Source organism: Manis javanica, chromosome 1 (assembly GCF_040802235.1).
Source record: "Manis javanica isolate MJ-LG chromosome 1, MJ_LKY, whole genome shotgun sequence".
NCBI classification, from domain to species: domain Eukaryota; kingdom Metazoa; phylum Chordata; class Mammalia; order Pholidota; family Manidae; genus Manis; species Manis javanica.
In genome coordinates this window covers 24,042,469-24,066,530 of record NC_133156.1, presented here as the reverse complement: position 1 = coordinate 24,066,530, position 24,062 = coordinate 24,042,469, and the positions used below count along the sequence as shown (strand labels likewise).

The 24,062-nt window shown below is 38.7% G+C and overlaps 1 protein-coding gene across 1 annotated transcript in view; it reads right to left on the bottom strand.

The window, feature by feature from the left end:
- Positions 1 to 24,062, bottom strand: part of LOC108409545 (THO complex subunit 2-like) — a 105,250-nt gene that overhangs the window by 33,402 nt on the left and 47,786 nt on the right. The window contains 7 exon segments of the mRNA XM_073211738.1: positions 15,673 to 15,780; positions 15,782 to 15,869; positions 17,100 to 17,182; positions 17,184 to 17,273; positions 17,779 to 17,919; positions 17,921 to 17,935; positions 20,103 to 20,195. Of these exon segments, the coding sequence (XP_073067839.1) occupies positions 15,673 to 15,780; positions 15,782 to 15,869; positions 17,100 to 17,182; positions 17,184 to 17,273; positions 17,779 to 17,919; positions 17,921 to 17,935; positions 20,103 to 20,195 (618 nt within the window).

The following is a 24,062-nucleotide window of genomic DNA, read 5'->3' as shown; positions in this document are numbered from 1 at the left end:
GATACAGACCAAGATCACAGAGGCAAATCCTGAGAAGCAGATAGACCTAACCAATCTCCCTGAAAAATAATTAAAAATAAAGCTCATAACCATGCTGATGGAGCTGCAGAGAAATATGCAAGAGGTAAGGGATGATGTCCAGAAGGAGACTACATAAATGAAACAATCTCTGGAAGCATTTATTAGCAGAATGGATAAGATGCAAGAGGCCATTGATGGAACAGAAACCAGAGAACAGGAACGCATAGAAGCTGATGCAGAGAGAGATAAGAGGATCTCAAGGAATGAAACAATATTAAGAGAACTGTGTGACCAATCCAAAAGGAACAATACCCGCATTATAGGGGTACCAGAAGAAGAAGAGAGAGAAAAAGGGATAGAAGGTGTCTTTGAAGAAATAATAGCCCAAAAATGTGTTTTAAGAAGACCTCCAAGTATATTATGTTCAGCAAAATAAGCCAGGCAGAGAAAGACAAGTGCCAAGTGATTTCCCTCATTTGTGGAGTATAACAATGAAGCAAAACTGAAGGAACAAAATAGCAGCAGACTCAGAGGCTCCAATAAGGGACTAGTGGTTACCAAAGGGGAGGGGTGTGGGAAGGCGGGTGGGGAGGGAGGGAGAAGGGGATGGAGGGGCATTATGTTTAGTACCCATGGTGTGGGGGATCATGGGGAAAACAGTGTAGCACAGAGAAGGCAAATAGTGAATCTGTGGCATCTTACTATACTGACAGACAGTGACTACATTGGGGTATGGGTGGGGGGCTTGATAATATGGGTGAATGTAGTAACCACATTGTTTTTTCATGTGAAACCTTCATAAGAGTGTGCATCAATAATACCTTCATAACAATTTTTAAAAAAAGAAGACCTCCAGCCGATTCTGATACATGCTAAGGTATGAGGATCAGCATACTATTAGAAAGCCCTATACTATTGTCGGAGTCCAGGGGTTGCATTTGAGGTTTTGGGGCAACGCAAAGAGCAAAGGTGGCAGCAGGAGTTGTCATGGAGGGTGCTCAAAGAGACCACTTTATTCTGCATAAAGGTGTACCTCTTATATGCTACAGTGCTAAGTCATGGTTACAGAAGTACTGAAGACGTGTATGCATGTGGCCTTCATGGCCAGGTGCCTGGCCTTCAGGGCCCTTATCTAGCTCCTTCACGGGTACAACATGCTGTGTTTTCAGGTTTCTCAAGGTCAGACATATCTGGCTCCATACAAGGCCAGATGTATTTGGGGTGAAGCAGCAGACAGCTGTCCTCATAGAACACTAGAGAAAGTGGGGGGGGCCTTCCCTACAACTATGCACCTCCAATTTAAGGAATACACACACAATCAGAGAGAGAAATAACTACAAATAACTTCAGGCTGGAAGACTATTCATTTAAATAATATCTGGTGTTAAATACATAAGCTATTTTTTAAAAACATACATAATTTGATATTGGATGGAAAACAGGGAGTAGGAAGGCAAAGTGGAAACTTCCCACAGGCCCACCAAGGAAGCACCTCCAGCAAACACAACTAACCCTGAAAATGACCTGAAGACTGCATGCAGATCAGGCCACCTACACCTGGTGAAGAGAAGACTACACAGAGAAGGGTAAAGTGGCAGGGCCAGGATTGGTCAGGACCAAAACCCTTCCCCCAGCCCACAAACAGGAGGAAGAGGGGATAAGCAAGCACTCAGGAGCTCTGCACACCTGGCCCCAGAGAACACGAGTCCACATTGTACTGGGTTTTGGTGATTAGTGGGGCTCAGCACCAGGGAGCATTGGAACACTCTGAGAGGCTGAGATTCCAGGCACTTGTGGAGGACAGGAATGCTCCCTCAGTCTTCCTGGGACCCAACACAGAGGCAGCAGTCTGAAAGATTAACCAGCAGTGGGAAGTGTACCAGACAGACAGAGGTCGGAGGGAGCTCTCTCTGGAGGAGAAAGGGCAGGTGGATGGATGATGCTTCCCCATTCCTCCTTCAGCCCAAATGATCTGGGAAACCAGCTCTAAAGGCTCCATCTCCTTCACTGGCAGCTCAGCTCCTATGTATTTCCCTGCACACCCACCTGCCTGCTTGGCCAGCCTGGCCTAGCAGCCATTAGACTTTGCTGCCTGGCAGGCAGAGGGAGGCCTCCCCAGCTTTCCTGGCCCTCTCTCAGCTCAATAGGTGAGGCACCTGTCAGAGCCAGCTCCAAACACTCCATCTCCCTTGCTGGCAGCTCAGCCCCATGTCACAATCTCCTGCACACCACCCCACTAACCCAACAGCAACCACCATTGCTGCCTGGCAAGCAGAGGGAAGCCTTCCCACAATGATCCAAGCAGAAGTGCTTCATAGCACTCAAAGGGCCCACAGAGGCACCTATCAGCCTCTGCTGACAGAGATCAGCTACTGCCAGCAGATAGGCAGAAAGGTGGTCCCACCCACAGCCCACCAACAGCAACTGCAGGTCCACCACAAAGGTGAACAAGGCATGGGTGAGAGCAAAGAGTCTTGAGCTTCTGGGCACCACAGGACACCTTCTCCATAAAGCCATTACTTTCTAGACCAGGAAGCATAGCAGATCCATCTAATACAAAGGAAGAAACACAGAAACCCTGACAAAATGAGGAGGCAGAGGAATATGGTCCAAACAAAAGTACAGGATAAGACACCACAAAGAGGGCTAAATGAAATGGAGATTATCAATCTTCTTGAAGATTTCAAAGTAATTGTCATAAAGATGCTTGCTGATCTACAGAAAAGTACTGACACTCTCAGAGAAGACTTCAACAATTACAAGATTTGAAAAACAGCTACTCAGAGCTGAAGAATGCAATAACTGAAATGAAAAATATAATGGAAGGCATGAATAATAGACTGCTAGAAGTACAGGAGATAATCAATGAGATGGATATTAGAGAAGGGGAAAACAATGAAGCTGAGGACCAGAGAGAAGAAAACAATCTCTAAAAATGAGGAAATGCTAATATAGCTGTGTGACAACTCAAAACAAAACAATATTCACATAATAGGCGTCCCAGCAGGAGAGGTGAGAGACAAAGGAGTAGAAAGTCTCTTACAAGAAGTAACAGTGGAAAACATCCCCAATCCAGGAAAGGAAATAGACACCCAGGTTCCTGGAAGCATGTAGAGCCCCTAACAAAAGGAAACCCAGGAAAGCATTAAGATATGACAAAGATTAAAGATAAAGAGAGAATCTTAAACGCAGCAAGAGAGAGGCAGACAGCTACCTATAAGGGAAACTCCACAGGCTATCAGCAGATTTTTCTGCAGAAACTTTACAGGCCAGAAGGGAGTAGCATGAACTATTTAATGTATTGTAAGGGAAGAACCTACAACCAAGAATCCTCTACCCGGCAAGGTTATCATTCAGAACTGAAGGAGAGATTAAACGTTTCCCAGATAAATAAAAGGTAAAAGAATTCACACCCCTAACATGGCCTCATAGTATATGCTAAAGGGTCTTCTGTAGACAAATGTCCTTAAGCCCAAATATATTCATCAGTGAAAATAAACATACAGTAAAGGCAGTAAACCAATTACTTACTAAGCAAGTATGAAGTTTTAAAAAAAGCAGTAAAATCAACTATATACAAAATCAGTCACAGGATACACAAAACATGTAGATTATGTCATCACATACATAAAGTATGGAGGAAGAAGAATAAAAAAGTAGTACTTTTAGATGTGTTAGACCATCAACTTACTATAGACTATTATACACTTAGGAAACTATGAACATTATAGTAACCACAAACCTAAAGCCCATAATACAAACACACAAAAGAATGAAGAAACAAAAAGAGAAATCCAAGCATAACACTGAAGAAAACAATCGAAGAGAATGGTATAAGAGAGGAAGAAAGAAACAGAGAGGAACTACAAAAACAACCAGAAAACAATTAATAAAATGGCAATAAGTACATACCTATCAATAATTACCTGAAATGTAAATGGACTCAACATACCAATCAAAAGACAGACAGTGGCAGAATGGATAAAGAAACAAGACCCAACTATTCAATACTGACAAGAGACTCATTTTAGACCTAACAACATACACAGACTGAAAAGAAATGGATGGAAAAAGATATTAGGTACAAATAAAAGGGAGAAAAAAGCAGGATTAACAGTACTTATATTAGACAAGACAGACTTCAAAACAAAGAAATAACAACAGACAAAAAAGAATATAACATAAAGATAAAGGCATCAGTACACAAAGAGGATATAACAATTGTAAATATCTATGCACCTAATAAAGGAGCACCTAAATATTGAAAACAAACACTAACAGAACTAAAGGGGGAAACAGGCAGAAATACAATCTCATTAGGGGATTTAACACCCCTTAAATCAATGGACAGATCATCCAGACAGAATAGGTAAGCAGAGGCACTGAATGACACATCAGATGGACTTAACAGATATACACAGAACGTTCCATTTAAAAGCATCAGGATACACATTTTTCTCAAGTGCTCATGGAACATTCTCCCGAATGCATCACATATTAGGACACAAAAAGAGCCTCAATAAACTAAAAAAACTGAAACTGTATCAAGCACCTCTTCAGATCACAATGCTATGAAACTAGAAATCAATTACAAGAACACCAATAAAACCCCACAAAGACATGGAGGCTAAACAACACACTTCTACTCATCAATGGAGCAATGAACAACAAATCAAAGAGGAAATCAAACAATACATGGAGACAAATGAAAACAGAAACACAACAGTTGAAAATATGTGGGATGGAACAAAAGCGGTTCTAAGAGGGAAGTAATTAGCAATAGCAGCCTACCTCAAAAAACAAGAAAATTCCAAATAAACAGTCTAAACTCATAACAAAAGTAACTAGAAAAAGAACAAATGAAACCCAAAGTTAGTAGTAGGAGGGACATTATAAAGGTCAGAGCAGAAGTAAGTAGAGTAAAACAATAGAAAGAAAAATCAATGAAACCAAGAGTTGATTCATTGAGAAAATAAACAATGCAGAAAGACACCCTAGCCAGACTTATCAAGATAAAAAGAGAAAACAAAAGAAAAATCAGAAATGAAAAAGAAATTATAACTGACAACACAGAAATACAAATAATTATTAGAGGACTCTATGAAAAATTATATGACAATAAATTGTAAAACCTGAAAGAAATGGAAAAGTCCTAGAAAAGTATAACCTTCCAAGACTGACCCAGGATGAAACAGAAAATCTAAACAGACCAATAACCATTAAAAAAATAAACTGGTAATCAAAACATCCCCACCAAACAAAAGTCCAGGCCCAGATGACTTCACAGTTGAATTCTACCAAACATTTAAAGAAGAGCTCATACCCATCCTTCTTAAAGCATTGCAAAAGGTATAAGACAGAATACTTCCCAAGTCATTCTATGAGGCCAGCTTGACTCTAATACCAAAACCAAAGACACTACAAACAAAGAAAATTTTAGACCAATATCCTTGATGAACATAGATGCAAATATCCTGAATATTAGCAAACCAAATTCAAAAATACATCAAACATCATGCATCATGACCAAGTTGAGATTTATTGCAGGGATGCCACAATATTTGTAAATATTGTGATACTCCACATAAACAAAAGGAAAGATAAAAACTGTATGATCATCTCAATAGACGCTAAGAAAGCATTTAACAAAACTCAACATCCATTCATGACAAAAACTCTCAAAAAAATGGGTACAGAGGGAACATACCTCAACATAAAAAAGTCCATATACAACAAACCCACAGATAACATCAAACTCGATGAAGAAAAGCTCCTTTAAGATCAAGAACAAGACAAGGATGACAAAAACTCTCACCACTTTTATTCAACATAGTACTGGAAGTATTCACAATATAAGTACTCACAATATAAGAGACATAGCAATCAGACAAGATAGATAAAAGGTATCCAAATTGTAAGGAAGAAGTAAAACTGTCACTGTTTGCAGATGACATGATAATATATATAAAACCCTAAAGACTCCACCAAAAAACTATTAGAATAATTGGATTCAGCAGTGTTACATGATACAAAATCAGTACACAGAAATCTGTCACATTCCTATATACTAACAACGAACTAGCAGAAAGAGAAGTCAGGAAAACAACTCCGTTTATAATTGCATGAAAAAGAATAAAATATCTAAAAATAAAACTACCCAAGGAGGTGAAAGACATCTATACTCTGAAAATTACAAGACACTTATGAGAGAAATTAAAGAAGACACCAATAAATGGAAATCTATCCCATGTTCATGGGTAGAAAGAATTAATATTGTCAAAATGGCCATCCTGCCCAAAGCAATCTACACATACAATGCAATCCCTAAAAAACACCAGCAACAAACTAAAACCGTCTAAAGTTCATATGGAACCACAAAGAACTCCAAATAGCCAAAGCAATCCTGAGAAAAACAAAGCTGGGGGATTATGCTCTCTGATGCCAAGCTATACTACAAAGTTACAGTAATCAAAACAGTATCATACTGACACAAGAACAGACCCACAGATCAGTGGAACAGAATAAAAATCCCAGAAATAAACCCTTGCATATATGGCCAATTAATATATGATAAGGAACCATGAATATACACTAGGGAAATGACAGTCTCTTCAAGTAATTGGTGTTGTGAAAACTGGACAGCTACATGCAAGAGAATGAAACTGTGCAAATCCATTCACAAAAGTAAACTCAAAATGGATTGGAGACCTCAATGTAAGATATGAAATCATAAGGCTCTCAGAAGAAAACATAGGCAAAAGTCTCTTGAGCATTAGCATGAGCAATTCTTTTCTGGATACATTTCCTTGGGCAAGGAAAACAAAAGTAAAAATGAACAAGTGAGACTACATCAAACTAAAAAGCTTCTGTATGGCAAAGGACACCATCAGCAGAACAAAAAGGCATCCTACATCACGGGAAGATGGCGGCGTGAGTCCCTCCTCCCCAAAACATATATATTTATAAAAATACAATAAATACAACTATTCCTAAAAGAGACACCAGTGGATGCAGTACAACAGCCAGGATTCATCTACATCTGCGAGAACTCCGCATCACACAAAGGGGGTAAGATACAAGCCGCCGCCAGGCGGGACCCAAACGCTCCCCCAACCCAAAACCTGGCAGGAAGAAAGGAGTCGGAACAGGGAGGGAGTGAAAGCCCAGGACTGCTAAACAACCAGCTCTAGAAATCTGCACCCGGAACACAGACACAAGGTGCATGGTGTGCTGGATATTAGAGAAGCGGAAAAGAAAAACCTGGGGGCAGGTCCCCGCAACCGGCGTCTCTGAGACAAAAGAAAAGCGAGTGCTTTCTGCAAGTCTTAAAGAGACGGGGACCCCATAGCTGGACGAGTTTGTTCCGGCAGCTGGGAATACTGGGGAAACATAGGAGCCCTAAACGGAGGCAGGGCAGCTCTGAAGCCCCTCACCACAATAAGCAGCCTGCCAGTCATTCCTCCAACTGGCGTGGACCCCGAAACACAGGCCCAGTGGCAGGAGAGTGGCAGCGCGCACCAGGGACAGCAGCGCTGGAAGGAACCGAGAGCAGATCCGTGTGCCACAGGAGAGGCTTTTGCTAGCCCGCAGCGGCACGACCGAACAGCCCGGGCACGGCTCGCGCACACCGGCGGCAGTGAAGCCAGAGCCCGGTAGAAGCCTGCATGGAAGAGCCCCACGCACACCTGCAGCAGAGCCAGAGGGAGCAGGTGTGCTCCCAGCAGCTGACCAGAATCCTAGCCCAGCACACAGCCACCAGGGCCAGACCCAAAGCTGATGCTGTCACACAGCTGACTGGCAGGGCCGCCACTAGCACGGAGGAGCGCACCTGGAGTGCCTGCCACTCCCTCCAGGGCCCCACACTGCTCTGACGGACACCCCGCCCACAGCAGCTTAGGGGATTAACCTGGTGGCTGTTCCAGGAGTGCAGGTAACCGTCCCAGGCAGCGGAGAAGGGCAAGGCATCCAGCAAGCAGGAAAGGACTTTCTTCTCCCAGCTGACACACCCGCAACCTGCCTACAGCCATTGCTATCACACTGAAAAGGCAAAAACTTCTGGTCCAGTCCAAGATAGTTACACCTGAGAAAGGATCTGCAGAGGCAGACCTAACAAGACTCCCTGAAAAAGAATTCAAAATAAAAATCATAAACATGCTGACAGAGCTGCAGAGAAATATGCAAGAGCTAAGGGATGAAGTCCGAAGGGAGATTACAGATGTTCAGAGGGAGATTACCAAAGTGATGCAAACTCTGGAAGGATTTATAAGCAGAATGGATAAGTTGCAAGAGGCCATTGATGGAATAGAAACCAGAGAACAGGAACACATAGAAGCTGATGCAGAGAGAGAAAAAAGGATCTCCAGGAAGGAAACAATATTGAGAGAACTGTGTGACCAATCCAAAAGGAACAATATCTGCATTATAGGGGTACCAGAGGAAGAAGAGAGAGAAAAAGGGATAGAAAGTGTCTTTGAAGAAATAATTGCTGAGAACTTCCCCAAACTGGGGGAGGAAATAGTTGCTCAGACTACGGAGGCACACAGAACTTCCAAAAGACGGGATCCAAAGATGACAACACCAAGACACATAATAATTAAAATGGCAAAGATCAAGGACAGGGACAGAGTATTAAAGGCAGCCAGAGAGAGTAAAAATGTCACCTACAAAGGAAAACCCATCAGGCTATCATCAGACTTCTCAACAGAAACCTTACAGGCCAGAAGAGAATGGCATGATATATTTAATGCAATGAAACAGAAGGGCCTTGAACCAAGGATACTGTATCCAGCACGATTATCATTTAAATACGAAGGAGGGATTAAACAATTCCCAGACAAGCAAAAGTTGAGGGAATTTGCCTCCCACAAACCACCTCTACAGGGTATCTTAGAGGGACTGCTCTAGATGGGAGTACTCCTAAAAATAACACAGAACAAAACACCCAACATATGAAGAATGGGCAAGGAGGAAAAGGAAGGGAAAGAAATAATCACCAGACTGTGTTTATAACAGCTCAATAGCGAGTGAGGTCAGACAGTAAGGTAATAAACAAGCTAACCTTGAACCTTTGGTAACCACGAATCTAAAGCCTGCAATGGCAGTAAGTACATATCTTTCAATAATCACCCTAATGTAAATGGACTGAATGCACCAATCAAAAGACACAGAGTAATAGAATGGATAAAAAGCAAGACCCATCTATATGCTGCTTACAAGAGACTCACCTCAAACCCAAAGACATGCACAGATTAAAAGTCAAGGGATGGAGGAAGATTTTTCATGCAAACAACAGAGAGAAAAAAGCAGGTGTTGCAATACTAGTATGAGACAAAATAGACTTCAAAATAAAGAAAGTAACAAGAGATAAAGAAGGACATTAAATAATGATAAATGGCTCAATCCAACAAGAGGATATAACCATTATAAACATATATGCACCCAATACAGGAGCACCAATATATGTGAAACAAATACTAACAGAATTAAAGGAGGAAACTGAATGCAATGCATTCATTATGGGAGACTTTAACACACCACTCACTCCAAAAGCCAGATCCACCAGACAGAAAATAAGTAAGGACACAGAGGCAGTGAAAAACACGCTAGAACAGATGGACCTAACAGACATCTATAGAACTCTACATCCAAAAGCAACAGGATACACATTCTTCTCAAGTGCACATGGAACATTCTCCAGAATAGACCACATACTAGGCCACAAAAAGAACCTCAGTAAATTCCAAAGATTGAAATCCTACCAGCCAACTTCTCAGACCACAAAGGTATAAAACTAGAAATAAATTGTACAAAGAAAGCAAAAAGTTTCACAAACACATGGAGGCTTAACAACATGCTCCTAAATAATCAATGGATCAAGGACCAAATTAAAATGCAGATCCAGCAATATATGGAAACAAATGACAACAATAACATAAAGCCCTATCTTCTGTGGGATGCAGCAAAAGCAGTCAGACCTAAGAGGAAAGTATATAGCAATCCAGGCATATTTAAAGAAGGAAGAACAATCCCAAGTGAATAGTCTAATGTCACAATTATCAAAATTGGAAAAAGAAGAACAAATGAGGCCAAAGGTCAGCAGAAGGGAGGGACATAATGAAGATCAGAGAAGAAATAAATAAAATTGAGAAGGGTAAAACAATAGCAAAAATCAATGAAACCAAGAGCTGGTTCTTCGAGAAAATAAACAAAATAGATAAGCCTCTAGCCAGACTTATTAAGAGAAAAAGAGAGTCAACAAACATCAACAGAATCAGAAACGAGAAAGGAAAAATCACGACAGACCCCAAAGAAATACAAAGAATTATTAGAGAATACTGTGAAAACCAATATGCTAACAAGCTGGAAAACCTAGGGGAAATGGACAACTTCCTAGAAAAATACAACCTTCCAAGACTGACCCAGAAAGAAGCAAAAAAACTAAACAGACCAATTACCAGCAACGAAATTGAAGTGGTAATCAAAAACTACCCAAGAAGAAAAACCCCAGGCCAGATGGATTTACCTCAGAATTTTATCAGACATACACAGAACACATAACACCCATTCTCCTTTAAGTTTTCCAAAAAATAGAAGAGGAGGGAATACTCCCCAACTCATTCTACGAAGCCAACATCACCCTAATACCAAAACCAGGCAAAGACCCCACCAAAAAAGAAAACTACAGACCAATATCCCTGCTGAACGTAGATGCAAAAATACTCAACAAAATATTAGCAAACCGAATTCAAAAATACATCAAGAGGATCATACACCATGACCAAGTGGGATTCATCCCAGGGATGCAAGGATGGTACAACATTCGAAAATCCATCAACATCATCCACCACATCAACAAAAAGAAGGACAAAAACCACATGATCATCTCCATAGATGCTGAAAACGCATTCGACAAAATTCAACATCCATTCATGACAAAACTCTCAACAAAATGGGCATAGAGGGCAAGTACCTCAAGATAATAAAGGCCATATATGATAAACCCACAGCTAACATCATACTGAACAGCGAGAGGCTAAAACCTCCTCTGAGATCAGGAACAAGACAGGGATGCCCACTCTCCCCACTGTTATTCAACCTGGTACTGCAGGTCCTAGCCACGGCAATCAGACAAAACAAAGAAATACAAGGAAACCAGATTGGTAAAGAAGAAGTCAAACTGTCACTATTTGCAGATGACATGATATTGTACATAAAAAACCCAAAAGAATCCACGGCAAAACTACAAGAACTAATATCGAAATTCAGCAAAGTTGCACGATACAAAATTAATACACAGAAATCTGTAGCTTTCCTATACACTAACAGTGAACTAATAGAAAGAGAAATCAGGAAAACAATACCATTCACAATAGCATCAAAAAGAATAAAATACCTAGGAATAAACCTAACCAAGGAAGTGAAGGACCTATACCCTGAAAACTATAAGACACTCTTTAGAGAAATTAAAGAGGTCACTAAGAAATGGAATCTCATCCCATGCTCCTGGCTAGGAAGAATTAATATCATCAAAATGGCCATCCTGCTCAAAGCAATATACATATTCGGTGCAATCCCTATCAAATTACCAACAACATTCTTCAATGAACTGGAACAAATAGTTCAAAAATTCATATGGAACCATCAAGGACCCCGAATAGCCAACGCAATCCTGCAAAGGAAGAATAAAGTGGGGGGGATCTCACTCCCAACTTCAAGCTCTACTACAAAGCCACAGTAAACAAGACAAGTTGGTACTGGCACAAAAACAGAGCCACAGACCAATGGAAGAGAATAGAGACTCCAGACATTAACCCAAGCATATACGGCCAATTAATATTCAATAAAGGAGCCATGGACATACAATGGGGAAATGACAGTCTCTTCAACAGATGGTGCTGGCAGAACTGGACAGCTACATGTAAGAGGATGAAACTGGATCACTGTCTAACCCCATACACAAAAGTAAACTCCAAATGGATCAAAGACCTGAATATAAGTCATGAAACCATAAAACTCTTAGAAAAAAAATAGGCAAAAATCTCTGGGACATAAACATGAGTGACTTCTTCATGAACATATCTCCCCGGGCAAGGGAAACAAAGGCAAAAATGAACAAGTGGGACTATATCAAGCTAAAAAGCTTCTGTACAGCAAAGGACACCATCAATAGAACAAAAAGGCATCCTACAGTATGGGAGAACATATTCATAAATGACAGATCCAAGAAGGTATTGACATCCAAAATATATAAAGAGCTCACATGCCTCAACAAACAAAAAGCAAATAATCCAATTAAAAAATGGGCAGAGGAGCTGAACAGACAGTTCTCTAAAGAAGAAATCCAGATGGCCAACAGGCACAGGAAAAGATGCTCCACATTGCTAATCATCAGGGAAATGCAAATTAAAACCACAATGAGATATCACCTCACACCAGTAAGGATCACCACCATCCGAAAGACAAACAAAAACAAATGTTGGCGAGGTTGTGGAGAAAGGGGAACCCTCTTACACTGCTGGTGGGAAAGCAAATTAGTTCAACTAGAGTGGAAAACAGAATGGAGGTTCCTCAAAAAGCTCAAAATAGAAATACCATTTGACCCAGGAATTCCACTTCTAGTAATTTACCATATGAATGCAGCAGCCCAGTTTGAAAAAGACGGATGCACCCCTATGTTTATCACAGCACTGTTTACAATTGCCAAGAAATGGAAGCACCCCATGTGTCCATCAGTAGATGAATGGATAAAGATGTGGTACATATACACAATGGAATAGTATTCAGCCATAAGAAAACAAATCCTACCATTTGCAACAACATGGATGGAGCTAGAGGGTATTATGCTCAGTGACATAATCCAGGTGGAAAAAGACAAGTACCAAACGATTTCACTCATGTATGGAGTATAAGAACAAAGAAAAAACTGAAGGAACAAAACAGCAGCAGAATCACAGAACCCAATAATGGACTAACAGTTACCAAAGGGAAAGGGCCTTGGGAGGATGGGTGGCAAGGGAGGGATAAGAGGGGGGAAAGAAAGGGGCCATTCGGATTAGCATGCAGAATGTGGGGGGAAGCATGGGAAGGGATGTGCAGCCCAGGGAAGACAATTAATGACTCTACAGCATCTTACTATGCTGACGACGGTGACTGTAATGGGGTTTAGGGGGGAACTTGGTGAAGTGGGGAGCCAGTAAACATAATGTTCCTCATGTAATTGTAGATTAATGATTCCAAAATAAAATAAAAAATAAATTAAAAAATTTGACCAGCTAAATATTAAATGGTAGATCAAATATTTCAGTAGCCAAAGGATTGATATACAACAGCTGTTAAATTTTCTAGGCAGTTACTATTATCAAAAATCAAAATTAGCATGGACGGAGCTAGAGGGTATTATGCTCAGTGAAATAAGCCAGGCGGAGAAAGACAAGTATTGAATGATTTCACTCATCTGTGGAGTATAAGAACAAAGCAAAAACTGAAGGAAGACAACAGCAGCAGACTCACAGAACCCAAGAATGGACTAACAGTTACCAAAGGGAAAGGGACTGGGGAGGATGGGTGGGAAGGGAAGGATAAGGGGCATTACGATTAGCACACATAATGTAGTGGTGGGGTATTGCAAAGGCAGTATAGCACAGAGAGTTAGTGAGTCTACAGCACCTTACTATGCTATGGACAGTGACTGTAATGGGGTATGTGGTGGGGACTTGATAATGGGGGGAGTCTAGTAACCACAATGTTGCTCATGTAAGTGTATATTAATGATACCAAAATTAACATATATATATATATATATATATATATATATATATATATATATATATATATATATACACACACACACACATATAAATCAAAATGACATGCAATTACCAAACACTGGAGAAAACTGCTATTGTGCTGGTAACAATTTCCAGTCTTTTGGCTGCCTTGTTTTACAACAGAAAAGAAATTATGTATCCTTTTCAGCTTTAAGACTTTGGATTACACGAAGATTTCTTAGAATACAAAAAGCAAACCATAAAAGTACTGCTAACTTGGAATTAATCAAAATTAAAAGTTTTTGCTTTTCAAAAGTTCATAAAATAAAAAGGCAAATCAAAGTGAAAAGTAATAATAGAAGACAACCCAGCTAAAAATGGGTTGCAGATTTAAATGGACATTTCAATATGGATGACTGCAAATGGCAAAGAAGGACATGAAAAATGTTCAACATTATGGATCACCAGGGAAACATAAATTAAAAGCACAACAGATACCACTACACACCCATTAGAGTGACTAAAGTTTAAAAAGACTGAAAATACCAAGTGTTGATGAGTATGTGAAGCAACTGGAAGTCATATACATTGCTTCCAGGTATACAAAGTGATACACACATCTTGGAATAGTTTGGCAAAAAGTTAAATATACACTTATCTGTATGGCCCAGCAATCCCATTCCTGGGGAAAAAATGTGCCTTCAACCCCCAAAGACTTGTATAAGAATATTCACAACAGCTTTACTTATAATAGCCCCCAACTAGAAACAACCCAAATGCCTCTCAACTGGTCAATGGATAAACTCTCGTATGTCTATATAATGAAATATTTCTCAGTAATCGAGGAACTACTGACCTGTGCAACAACTCGGACGAATCTCAAAAGCATCAAAGTGGAAGAAACTAGACAGAAAAGAATATGCTCTATAGAACTCCATTTACATGAAGTTCTAGAAAAAGCAAGACTATAGTGACAGAAAGCCTACCAGTGGTTGCCAGGAACCAGAAATGAAGGGGAAGGAATTGACCAAGAGGGAACTTCCTGGGGTGATGAAAATATTTAATGTCATCATTGTGGTGGTGAACACACAACGTGTGCACATCTGTTAAAACTCATCAAATTATACACTTAAGATGAGTGACGTTTACTGTATGTCAATAATAACTCAAAGATGATTTAAAATAAAGCAGCACAAATGGTTACTCATAGAGTAGTGACCACAAGGAGTACAAGGAAAACTCTGGTGCACCAGTACTGTTGTATTTCTTAACCTGGGTGGGGGACACATGGGTATTCTGTTTGGAAGAAGCCACTGAGTTGTACAATTATGACTTGTGTACTTTATTTCAATGAAAAGCTTACTATAAAAACTAAGGAATGGGTCCTCCTCAACAGTTTGGATTTCATACAAATCATGGCAATGATTAAAAATTGCAGCTAAGAAAATAACTGAGCAGAAGAAAAGCAAGAGGAAAGAACACTGAGTCAACCACTAATTATAAGGTGATTCAAAAGCAATCACTTGTTCCAAAGCATATTTTCCTATGTGGGCGACAACTAATAAGCTAAATTCAAGTTTTATGTATCTATATATGTCTATACATACATACATGCATACATACATACATACATACATATATATATACATACATATATATATATATATATATATATATATAGAGAGAGAGAGAGAGAGAGAGAGACAGAGAGAGAGAGATAGAGAGAGAGAGGATACAATGGACTTTCCCCAAAACTTTAACCATCAACCTTTTTTTCTTAAGTTCATGTTCTTTTAATTTCAAGAGAAATAAAAACAGAAATAAGCTCAGAACATGTTCACTCCACAACTTAGTTTTCTGCTTGGAAAAAAAGACTCTTACTAACCTCCTTCATAAATGATTTGCCAATGCGCACCACTTTCGTGAATAAAATGGGATCATGAGAAAGATGAGGACCAAGGTAACAGAACATACTGAAGACATCTCTCCTCAAAGTCTTCAAAGCTCTCTGCTTGTTTTGGTGCTCTCTTAGTTTGCAAAGCATTAACAGGTGAGCCTTTAGCACCTTTAGGAACGCCAACTCTATAAAAGGAAGTAAAATTCTTATTAATACTATTGAATTGCCCATTTTAAATTAATACAGTCATATTAATCAGTAAGTAAAACCTTTCTTGCTCATATTTGCTTTCTATATTTCAACTGTGCCTAACTTTATTCTACCAGATAATTTAACTAGTAGAAAATACAAAACCAATACTCATTTGAAAAAAAATCAAGAACTCAGAGGAGAATGCTTTAAATTTAGAGCCTAAGAAAAGGAAATAAGAAAAATGCAAATTTCAAGTAACACTTAACATACATCATATGAATTTGTTTTTAGTTAAACTTGGCCAGTATCAGGAATTTGAATATGGGCATGGGGAACAAGGGATGGATGTCAGAGACACTGGAAGATGAAACAGAAAAATATGGATAAAACAACACTGACTTAAGTCAATAAACATTTCTCAATCTGTGTTCCACTAGCTAGACGGAGTATGAGGTAGGTGGTGGGAGGGAAGGTGAGCAGCGTAAGGAAAGAGTGTGTCACACTAAAAGCACAGCATGCCCAGAGTTCTCACCTGCTGTGGAGTCACAGGGGTCACTCTCTGAGAAGAAGCCTTCATGGTCCACAGCCCAGGTGGCACTGAAGGCAGCAGCCAGCCGCTACCCGCAAGTCACAAGGCTGGGGCTTTTGAGGCAGGCTCTGCTCTCTGGGGCGGAAGCCAGAGCTTCTGCCAATACTGCTCCTAAGTATCCTGCAAGTAGGCTGAGGACTAGAGGACTGGTCGACACAGTAACTAGGGATGATGAGGGAGGCTGCACTAGCAATTTCCCCAACAGCAGCCTAAATGTCAGGAAAGATAAGGCAAGCAGAGAGGCAAAGGCCTCACTCAGAGCCACTCAACGCAGGATAGAGGAAAATACACTAAGTAAAAACCTTTGAATTCTCTACCTCTCAGATAGGAGGAAAAGTAAAGAACAGAAGAATGGAGTTTTCACTCTCAATGGAACAAACTCAACCTAGAAGTCTAACCTATACTTTTTAGACTACACTGCAGCACACACTCTGTAACACCTGATATAGACGTTAGGAGACAAGTCACTAATTAACACATATCAAACTGATACACTGTGAATAATTTGTATCTTCTGATAAAACATACTATCTAAATATATGTTTGGTTTGAAGAGACACGATAAACATGCAGATTTTTTTATAGTCCTAAACTAATTCTACCTCAATGAGTACTAAAGCATATACTAAAATACCTTCGGTAGAGCGGCTCAATAGTTATGTGAATAAGCTTGCAAATAGCAAGGGCTATTAGCTTATGTGAAGCTGCATAGTATGGGAGGCATCTGATCCATAATGTTCTGGGCATGCGGCCAATCACCAATCTTTAACAAGGCTTCCAACAAACCAAGTTTTTGGTTGTCAGGTGGCTAAAAATAAACAATTACAGTAAGACTACAGACCAGACACCAATAAATCCTAATTTCTTTATTTTTAAAAAAATTGAGCTAAATAATACAACAATGTATGTCAACTATGGCTGCCATTCATGGTAAATGCAATGGTATTTTCCAGAAACTACAATCAAGTTTTTTACCAACTGAAAAAAAAACAGAATCTGTTTTTTCATTTAGCAGACACAGTGTGACAGTTTTTAGACTAAGGATTATATACTACACGATGTACTTAATGTTCTGTGCCACAGCAAACTAGAACTCATTCACCTTTGAGAACCCCTTGGGACTTCAGAGACAGAGCACAAATAAAAGTCACAAATACATTTGTGATTTTACTTAGAACTCATTTTTGAAATGTATGTAAGAAATCAAACCACCTTTCTTCAGCATAAATCAAAATTAATAAATTGTTGATTAACTAATTAAATAATTCTAAATCCAGAAGACAATGTTGATTTTACTAGAATGAACCACATACCTTCTCTACTTTCTCCTCTTCTTTTTCCTTTTCTTTGTCTCGCTCATCCATTTTTTTGGAAGACAATACAACCATTGTAAGTTTTCTAACAATTTGCTTAGCTTCCACAATTTCTCGTTTGTGTTCAGCCATAATGCAATTAGTCAGCTGGAAGAAGCTAAAAATGGTTCATTAAAATTTCATATGACAGCTAATACTATTTGCACATAAAAAGCAAACACTACACTCAATAAAACTGAAAATAACAAAGTCAAGCTTATTCATGACCATGATATCCCTTCTAAATAAGTTTCTCTCCATTATAATTTTATAATCTAATTAAGAGCTTAAATTTTGTATACCTTTTAACATCTTGTAGCAGTTCAAAGTTTCATGTTAACACAATACTATAACAGTGATGCTTACCACTGAACTTGGTTTACCCAATAAATGTATACCTGTTCCATTAAAAATATCAGATTACCCCTCTAAAGGACAAACTCCAAATTAAATAAAGTACTACATAGAGATACAATTTGGGAGAGGTGAGCTACTGAATTACATAACAGCATAAATTTGATTCCTCTAAATGAAAAATCTAAAGCAGAAAAATTATAAACAATTTGACATCTTAGTTGTCATTTCCTAGACAACTATATGACTTAAGTCACAAACTAGTTTCTAGTTTATTACTATTGTGTATAGCTGACCCTCCAACATGAAAAAGGACTGAGTATCTCAAAGACAGCCATCTTGTATGCATGGAAGATGGTTAATGTAGACATTTCATATAGTAACCCAGACACAAAGAAAAACACAGAAAACAATCCATTATTTAGTAGTTTCTGATAGGCATTATAGTGAGCTATAAAAGTATACCCGCCCCAAGAAATGCATAATCTAATAATTCAGTAGCTAAATCTAATGCAAAGTAAACCAGCAGCAAATAAGAAAAGGCAACAGTGAAATAATAAACTACATATTGTAGACTTTGTCCCATTAGTCAAAAGAGGGGGTGGAAGACAAGTCACTATAGACTGGTACAAGGAGTTAAACTTTTGTCATTCATTATGCTCTCCACTGCTTATTCTTTTTGCCCTCTATTTTTATTGTTTTCCTATATATCTTCTGTAGGTCCCCATCTTTTATAGGGTCCCCATCTTTTATATAGAGTACTGCCATTTGTCTCTAAAATTTCTCATTACAATGGATGAACTTTAAGCTTCTTAAATTTCTTTTTCTAGTTTTGTCTATTTTGGGAATGTATTACTGGGTGCATATAAAGTTACAACTGCCACGCCACATCTTGCTAGTGAACACATGCTTATTATGAAGTGAACACAGTTCAGCCCCAATCCATTTCTCCATCTTCATTTCCCGTACATACCAGCCCAGGGTCCAATGACTTTGAGCTTCCTGATGTTCCCCTGAGGTGATGATAAGGCCGTTTCAAACCTCCACCTCTATACCCAGTTCATTTTACTTACAAAGCTTCCTACCTTGTAAGCTTAGCCAACACCTACACATCTATCAAGATCCCAGTTCAACATCACTAGTCTGGAAAAGCCTTCCAACATAGAGAGTCACTATCTATCCTAAGACCCAACAGCACTCTGTGAATACCTCCAGCAGAGTACTTACTATATAATGCAAAATGTTTCTCCCTTGCTAGACTATGACTGCCTCCAAGGGAAAGACCAAGTTGTAGTCAACTCTGTAAACCACAGTACATGATAATCAAGAAAGTCAGAAAGTTTCTGCAAAAGCAGTGAAGGTTATGTCAGCTTTGGACAAGTTTAAGCTCACAGATATCCTAGCACACAACCTAATAAAACTGTAAGTGGTATACTACAAACTTAGTTTTATTTAAACTGACAGGCTAAATTGTTGTTAAACTAGAGGTCATCAATCACAATCTCATACATACTCTTCTAGATCCTGGATCCGGAAATTCATCCTAAATGCCTAAAATTAACATTTTGGGGAAAAGGAACAAGTATCTAGGTAATCCCATATTTCCTGTGATTTAGGTATAATAGAGAAGTCTAAAACCACACTGTTTAGAATTTGGCTTCTCCCCCATGAGATATGCCTTGATGACAACTGAGAATGTCATATCCAACTTTGAATCCTGCAAGGATGATTAAAGTATCTGATTTCCACAGTTTGTCAAAGCATTAAATTCATTCCCTTTATAAAGTAAACACAAAGCAATGAAGCATTAAGGCTTCAAAAATTAAGACGTGAAAGCCTAGGACCAACCTTGGAGTGCTATAAAGGCTGTCTACTCCTCCCCGCACCCCTGGGATGGACAACTAAATATTGTTAGCAGCCTATTGACTTACATGTACATAAAGATCATCTAAATCAATAATATTAAATTGTAGAAGTACTGCTGCAGCTCTGTATAAAGATGAAGGGGTCTCTCCATTTAGTTCCTTGAAGAACAGAAGAAAAGTTTCTCCTTAGTGCACAAAATACAATTAAAATCATATCCTTTACCTACCAATAATTAAGAGCAAAGAGACTAAATAACTCTAGGTTAACAATAAGCTTCATTCTTCTTCCTGATCATACATAACATCTGAATGCAGGACAAAGATACTTATCTCAACATCCCTTTTCATATTAGAACATCTTCTAAAGAGCATGAGGAAAGATTTCAAAATGGCTACACTATACAATGCATGCTAATAGTTTAATAAAATCTGGAAATTGAATAGAGTAACACTTTATACTGCATAATATTTAGTTTGGGTTTCTGTTTTTGTGTTTTCTTACCTGGCTTTTTTAGGTGTTCTCAGTGGAGATGCAGATAGACGGACAAATTGGTAAGTGCAGCACTTTCTGTGTCTGCTTTAATTTTTTTCTCCCTATTCTTTTATTTCTTGGTTTTGTGCTATGTAAATCAGCAGATTACCCCTTCAAAACAGGTCTCTATACATATTACATATGGATAAACCAACATTTTAAAATAGAAATGGTCAATTCTAGGCCAGACCTGCAGACCCTGCATAGAAACAAGGATATCTGATGCTGTCAGGAAGACCTTTCCCTAATTTTTAAACTGCTTGTGGTCAGATGAATGGAAGAGTGAAGTGAGGACAACTGGCAATTACTAAATGGCCAAAAGAAAATAAAAAGCAAACAGTAACAATATACTGTTTTGCTTCTCAAAACTGAAAATGAGATCGTTGTAAGGCTTCCCCCACAACTGTGATAGGTGTTTTGCACATACCATATGAACCTAAAAAAGCAAATAGGTTTATCATAAAAAAAGGCATTTTTCTACTCTAATTTTTAAGACAGATAAGAGATGTCATCAACTTAAGAGTTTAATTCTAAACTTTTGTACATGGTTACTTAGTATCAAAACATGTTCCCATAAAAACAAATGGTAGTCAGGATTTCAGAGCAAACCCACAAAACCTCACTACCTGACCTGAATCTACCAGGTATTATTCTCATTATTTCCATTATCTCTATTTAAATGAGTCACCACAAGCCCCCAACTCCCAGCCATACGTCAGCTTCCATACTCTGCTCCTGATACTGCCCTGCACAATCCTTGTTCTGTCCTGTCCATTCCACTTTTCCACATTCTCAAGAAACTTCCATGGAATCCTCTTGAATTCATGACTCGTCCTCAGCAAAACCCCCTATATCTGAACCTGTCCTCTAAATGTCCCCTCCACCTTCATGCCTGAACAGAGCCTAGCACTCTCTAGGAACACCACTCCCACTGTAACCTGGTGGCTATTTTCCCCAGGCCCCACACTACTAGGCCTGTAGGTGAGGTACGAATCATGTTTGCTTTTAATAGTTGTTTTCAGTCTATTTTTTTCCCCTGCACCCTCACTAAAACCCACCCAGCTTTGGATTTCTTATCAATCACTACTGCTGTTAACTAGTTTTATTCCATCATAGTCAAATAATATGTTTTGTACAAATGTACTTAGACTTACTTTGCCATCCAAGGGTCTTCCCTGGAGAATGTTATATGTGCAGTTAAGAATAATGTGTCATCTATTGTTAGGTAGAGTGTTCTATATATGCCTGTCAATTCTAATTGGTTTATAGAGTGAAGTCTATTTTGCCTGATATTCAAAGAGCTACCCAGGTCTCTCCTGGATGTTATTTGCATGGGATACCAATGCCCACACTTTCACTTTCAACATATTTGTATCTTTGTATTTAAAGTGAGTATTACAGATAGCATAAAGTTGGATCATGCTTTCTTATACATTCTATCGAACTATGTCTTTTTTATTACAAAGTTTAATCCATTTACATTTAAAGTGTTATAGTTTACCCTTGAACAATGCAGGATGGCTAGGTTAGGGGTGATGACCTCCACACAGTTGAAAATCCACACATAACTTCTGACTCCCCAAAAACATAACTACTAATAGCCTACTGACAAGAAGCCTTACCATTAACATGAACAGCTGATTAACATATTTTCTGTTATATGTATTATATACTGTATTATTACAATAAAATGTTTTTTTTCAAATTGTCACAAATCTCAAAAACATTTCCCAATATATTTATTGGAAAAATTCCCCATGTAAGTGCACCTGAACAGTTCAAACCCATGTTGTTTAAGGGTCAACTGTACTGACAAGGAAGGCTTTCTGCCATTTTGCTATTCGTTTTCCATGTCTTACATTATTTTTTGTCCCTCATTTCCTCTAGTATTGCTTTCTTTTGTGCTTGTTTTTTTTAGAATGTACCATTTAGTTCCCTTCTCCTTTCCTTTTCTGTGTGTTTTTTAGTTATTTTCTTATTGGTTACCTGGGATATTACAATTAACATTTTAAACTTGTAATAACATAGTTTGAATTAATACCAACTTAGTTTTAATACTATATAAAAACTCAATGTAATAGTATACAGAAAGCACGTATATATCTCTATCCCTCCAGTGTTACACAATGTGTGCCAATTACATTTATAATTACTGTTTAATTCCTTTGTCTTTTAAATCATATAGGAAAAAAGGAAGGCCTACAACTAAAAGATACAGTAATATTGGTTTTATATTTACCTATGCAGTTACCTTTACCAGGGTTCTTTTTATTTCTTGATATGGCTTCAAGTTACTACCTAGTGTCCTTTCATTTCAGTCTGAAGGACTCCCTTTAGCATTCTTGTAGGGCAGGTCTACTAATCCAGCTCATAATCTCTCATTTTTGAAGGGCAATCTTGTTCGGTATAGAATTCCTGGTTGTCAGTTTTATTATTTTAGCATTTTATATACACCATCCCACTGCCTTCTGAAGAGAAATCAGCTGTTCATCTTATGACAATCTCTGGTATGCAATGGGTCACCTGTTTTGCTGCTTTCCAGATTCTCTGTCTTTTGATGATTTGACTAAAATGGGTCTCAGTGCAGATATCCTTTGAGTTTATCCTGCTTGGTATTAATGGAAAGTCTTAGATGTGCACATTCATCTCTTTCTTCAAATTCGCGAAGTTTTCAACCGTTATTTTTTCTGTCCCTTTCTCTGCCCTCAGCTTTTGGGACTCGGTAATGCACATATTGGTACAGTTGATGGTGTCCTATAGGTCTCTTAGGCTCTGTCATTTTCCTTCATTCTTTTCTATTTCAGCTCCTCAGCCTGATCTACTTCAATTGACTCATCAAGTTGGCTGACTGTTTCCTCAGCCTCCTCCACTCTGCTCTTGTGCCCCTCTAGTTAATTTTTCACTTCAGTTATACTTTTTGACTGCAGAATTTATTTGGTTGCTTTTTTATGATTTCTATTTCTTTATTGATATTCTCTACCTGGTGAGACAGTGCTTTCCTGGTTTGCTTTAGTTCCTTGCCCATGGTTTCCTATAGACCATAAGCGTATTTAGAAATGTTAGTTTAATTGACCTAGTAGGTCCATCACCTGGGCTTCCTCAGGGACAGTTTCTACTAATTTCTTTTTTCTTGTGTATGAGCCATGCTTTGTTTCAGCATACCTCATTTCTTCCTGAAAACCAGACATTTTGAGGATCATGTGACAACTCTTAAAATGAGACCCTGCCACCTCTCTGAGGGGTTTGTTGATGCTGCTTATTATGGGTTATTGTTGCTTGCTTTTTTAGTGACTTTTCTAAACTCACTTTGTAAAGTTGTATTATTGTCTTGTGTGGCTACTTAAATCTGTGTTGTTAGCTTTGAATTTTCTTAAAGGCCTGAAGCCAAAACAAAAAGAAAGAAAAAAGAGAAAAAAAAATACTCCTCTGGTCTTTGCACACTGGCTGTATTGTTAGGGCCTCCTCAACACTCGGCCAGGTCATTTGCAACTCTG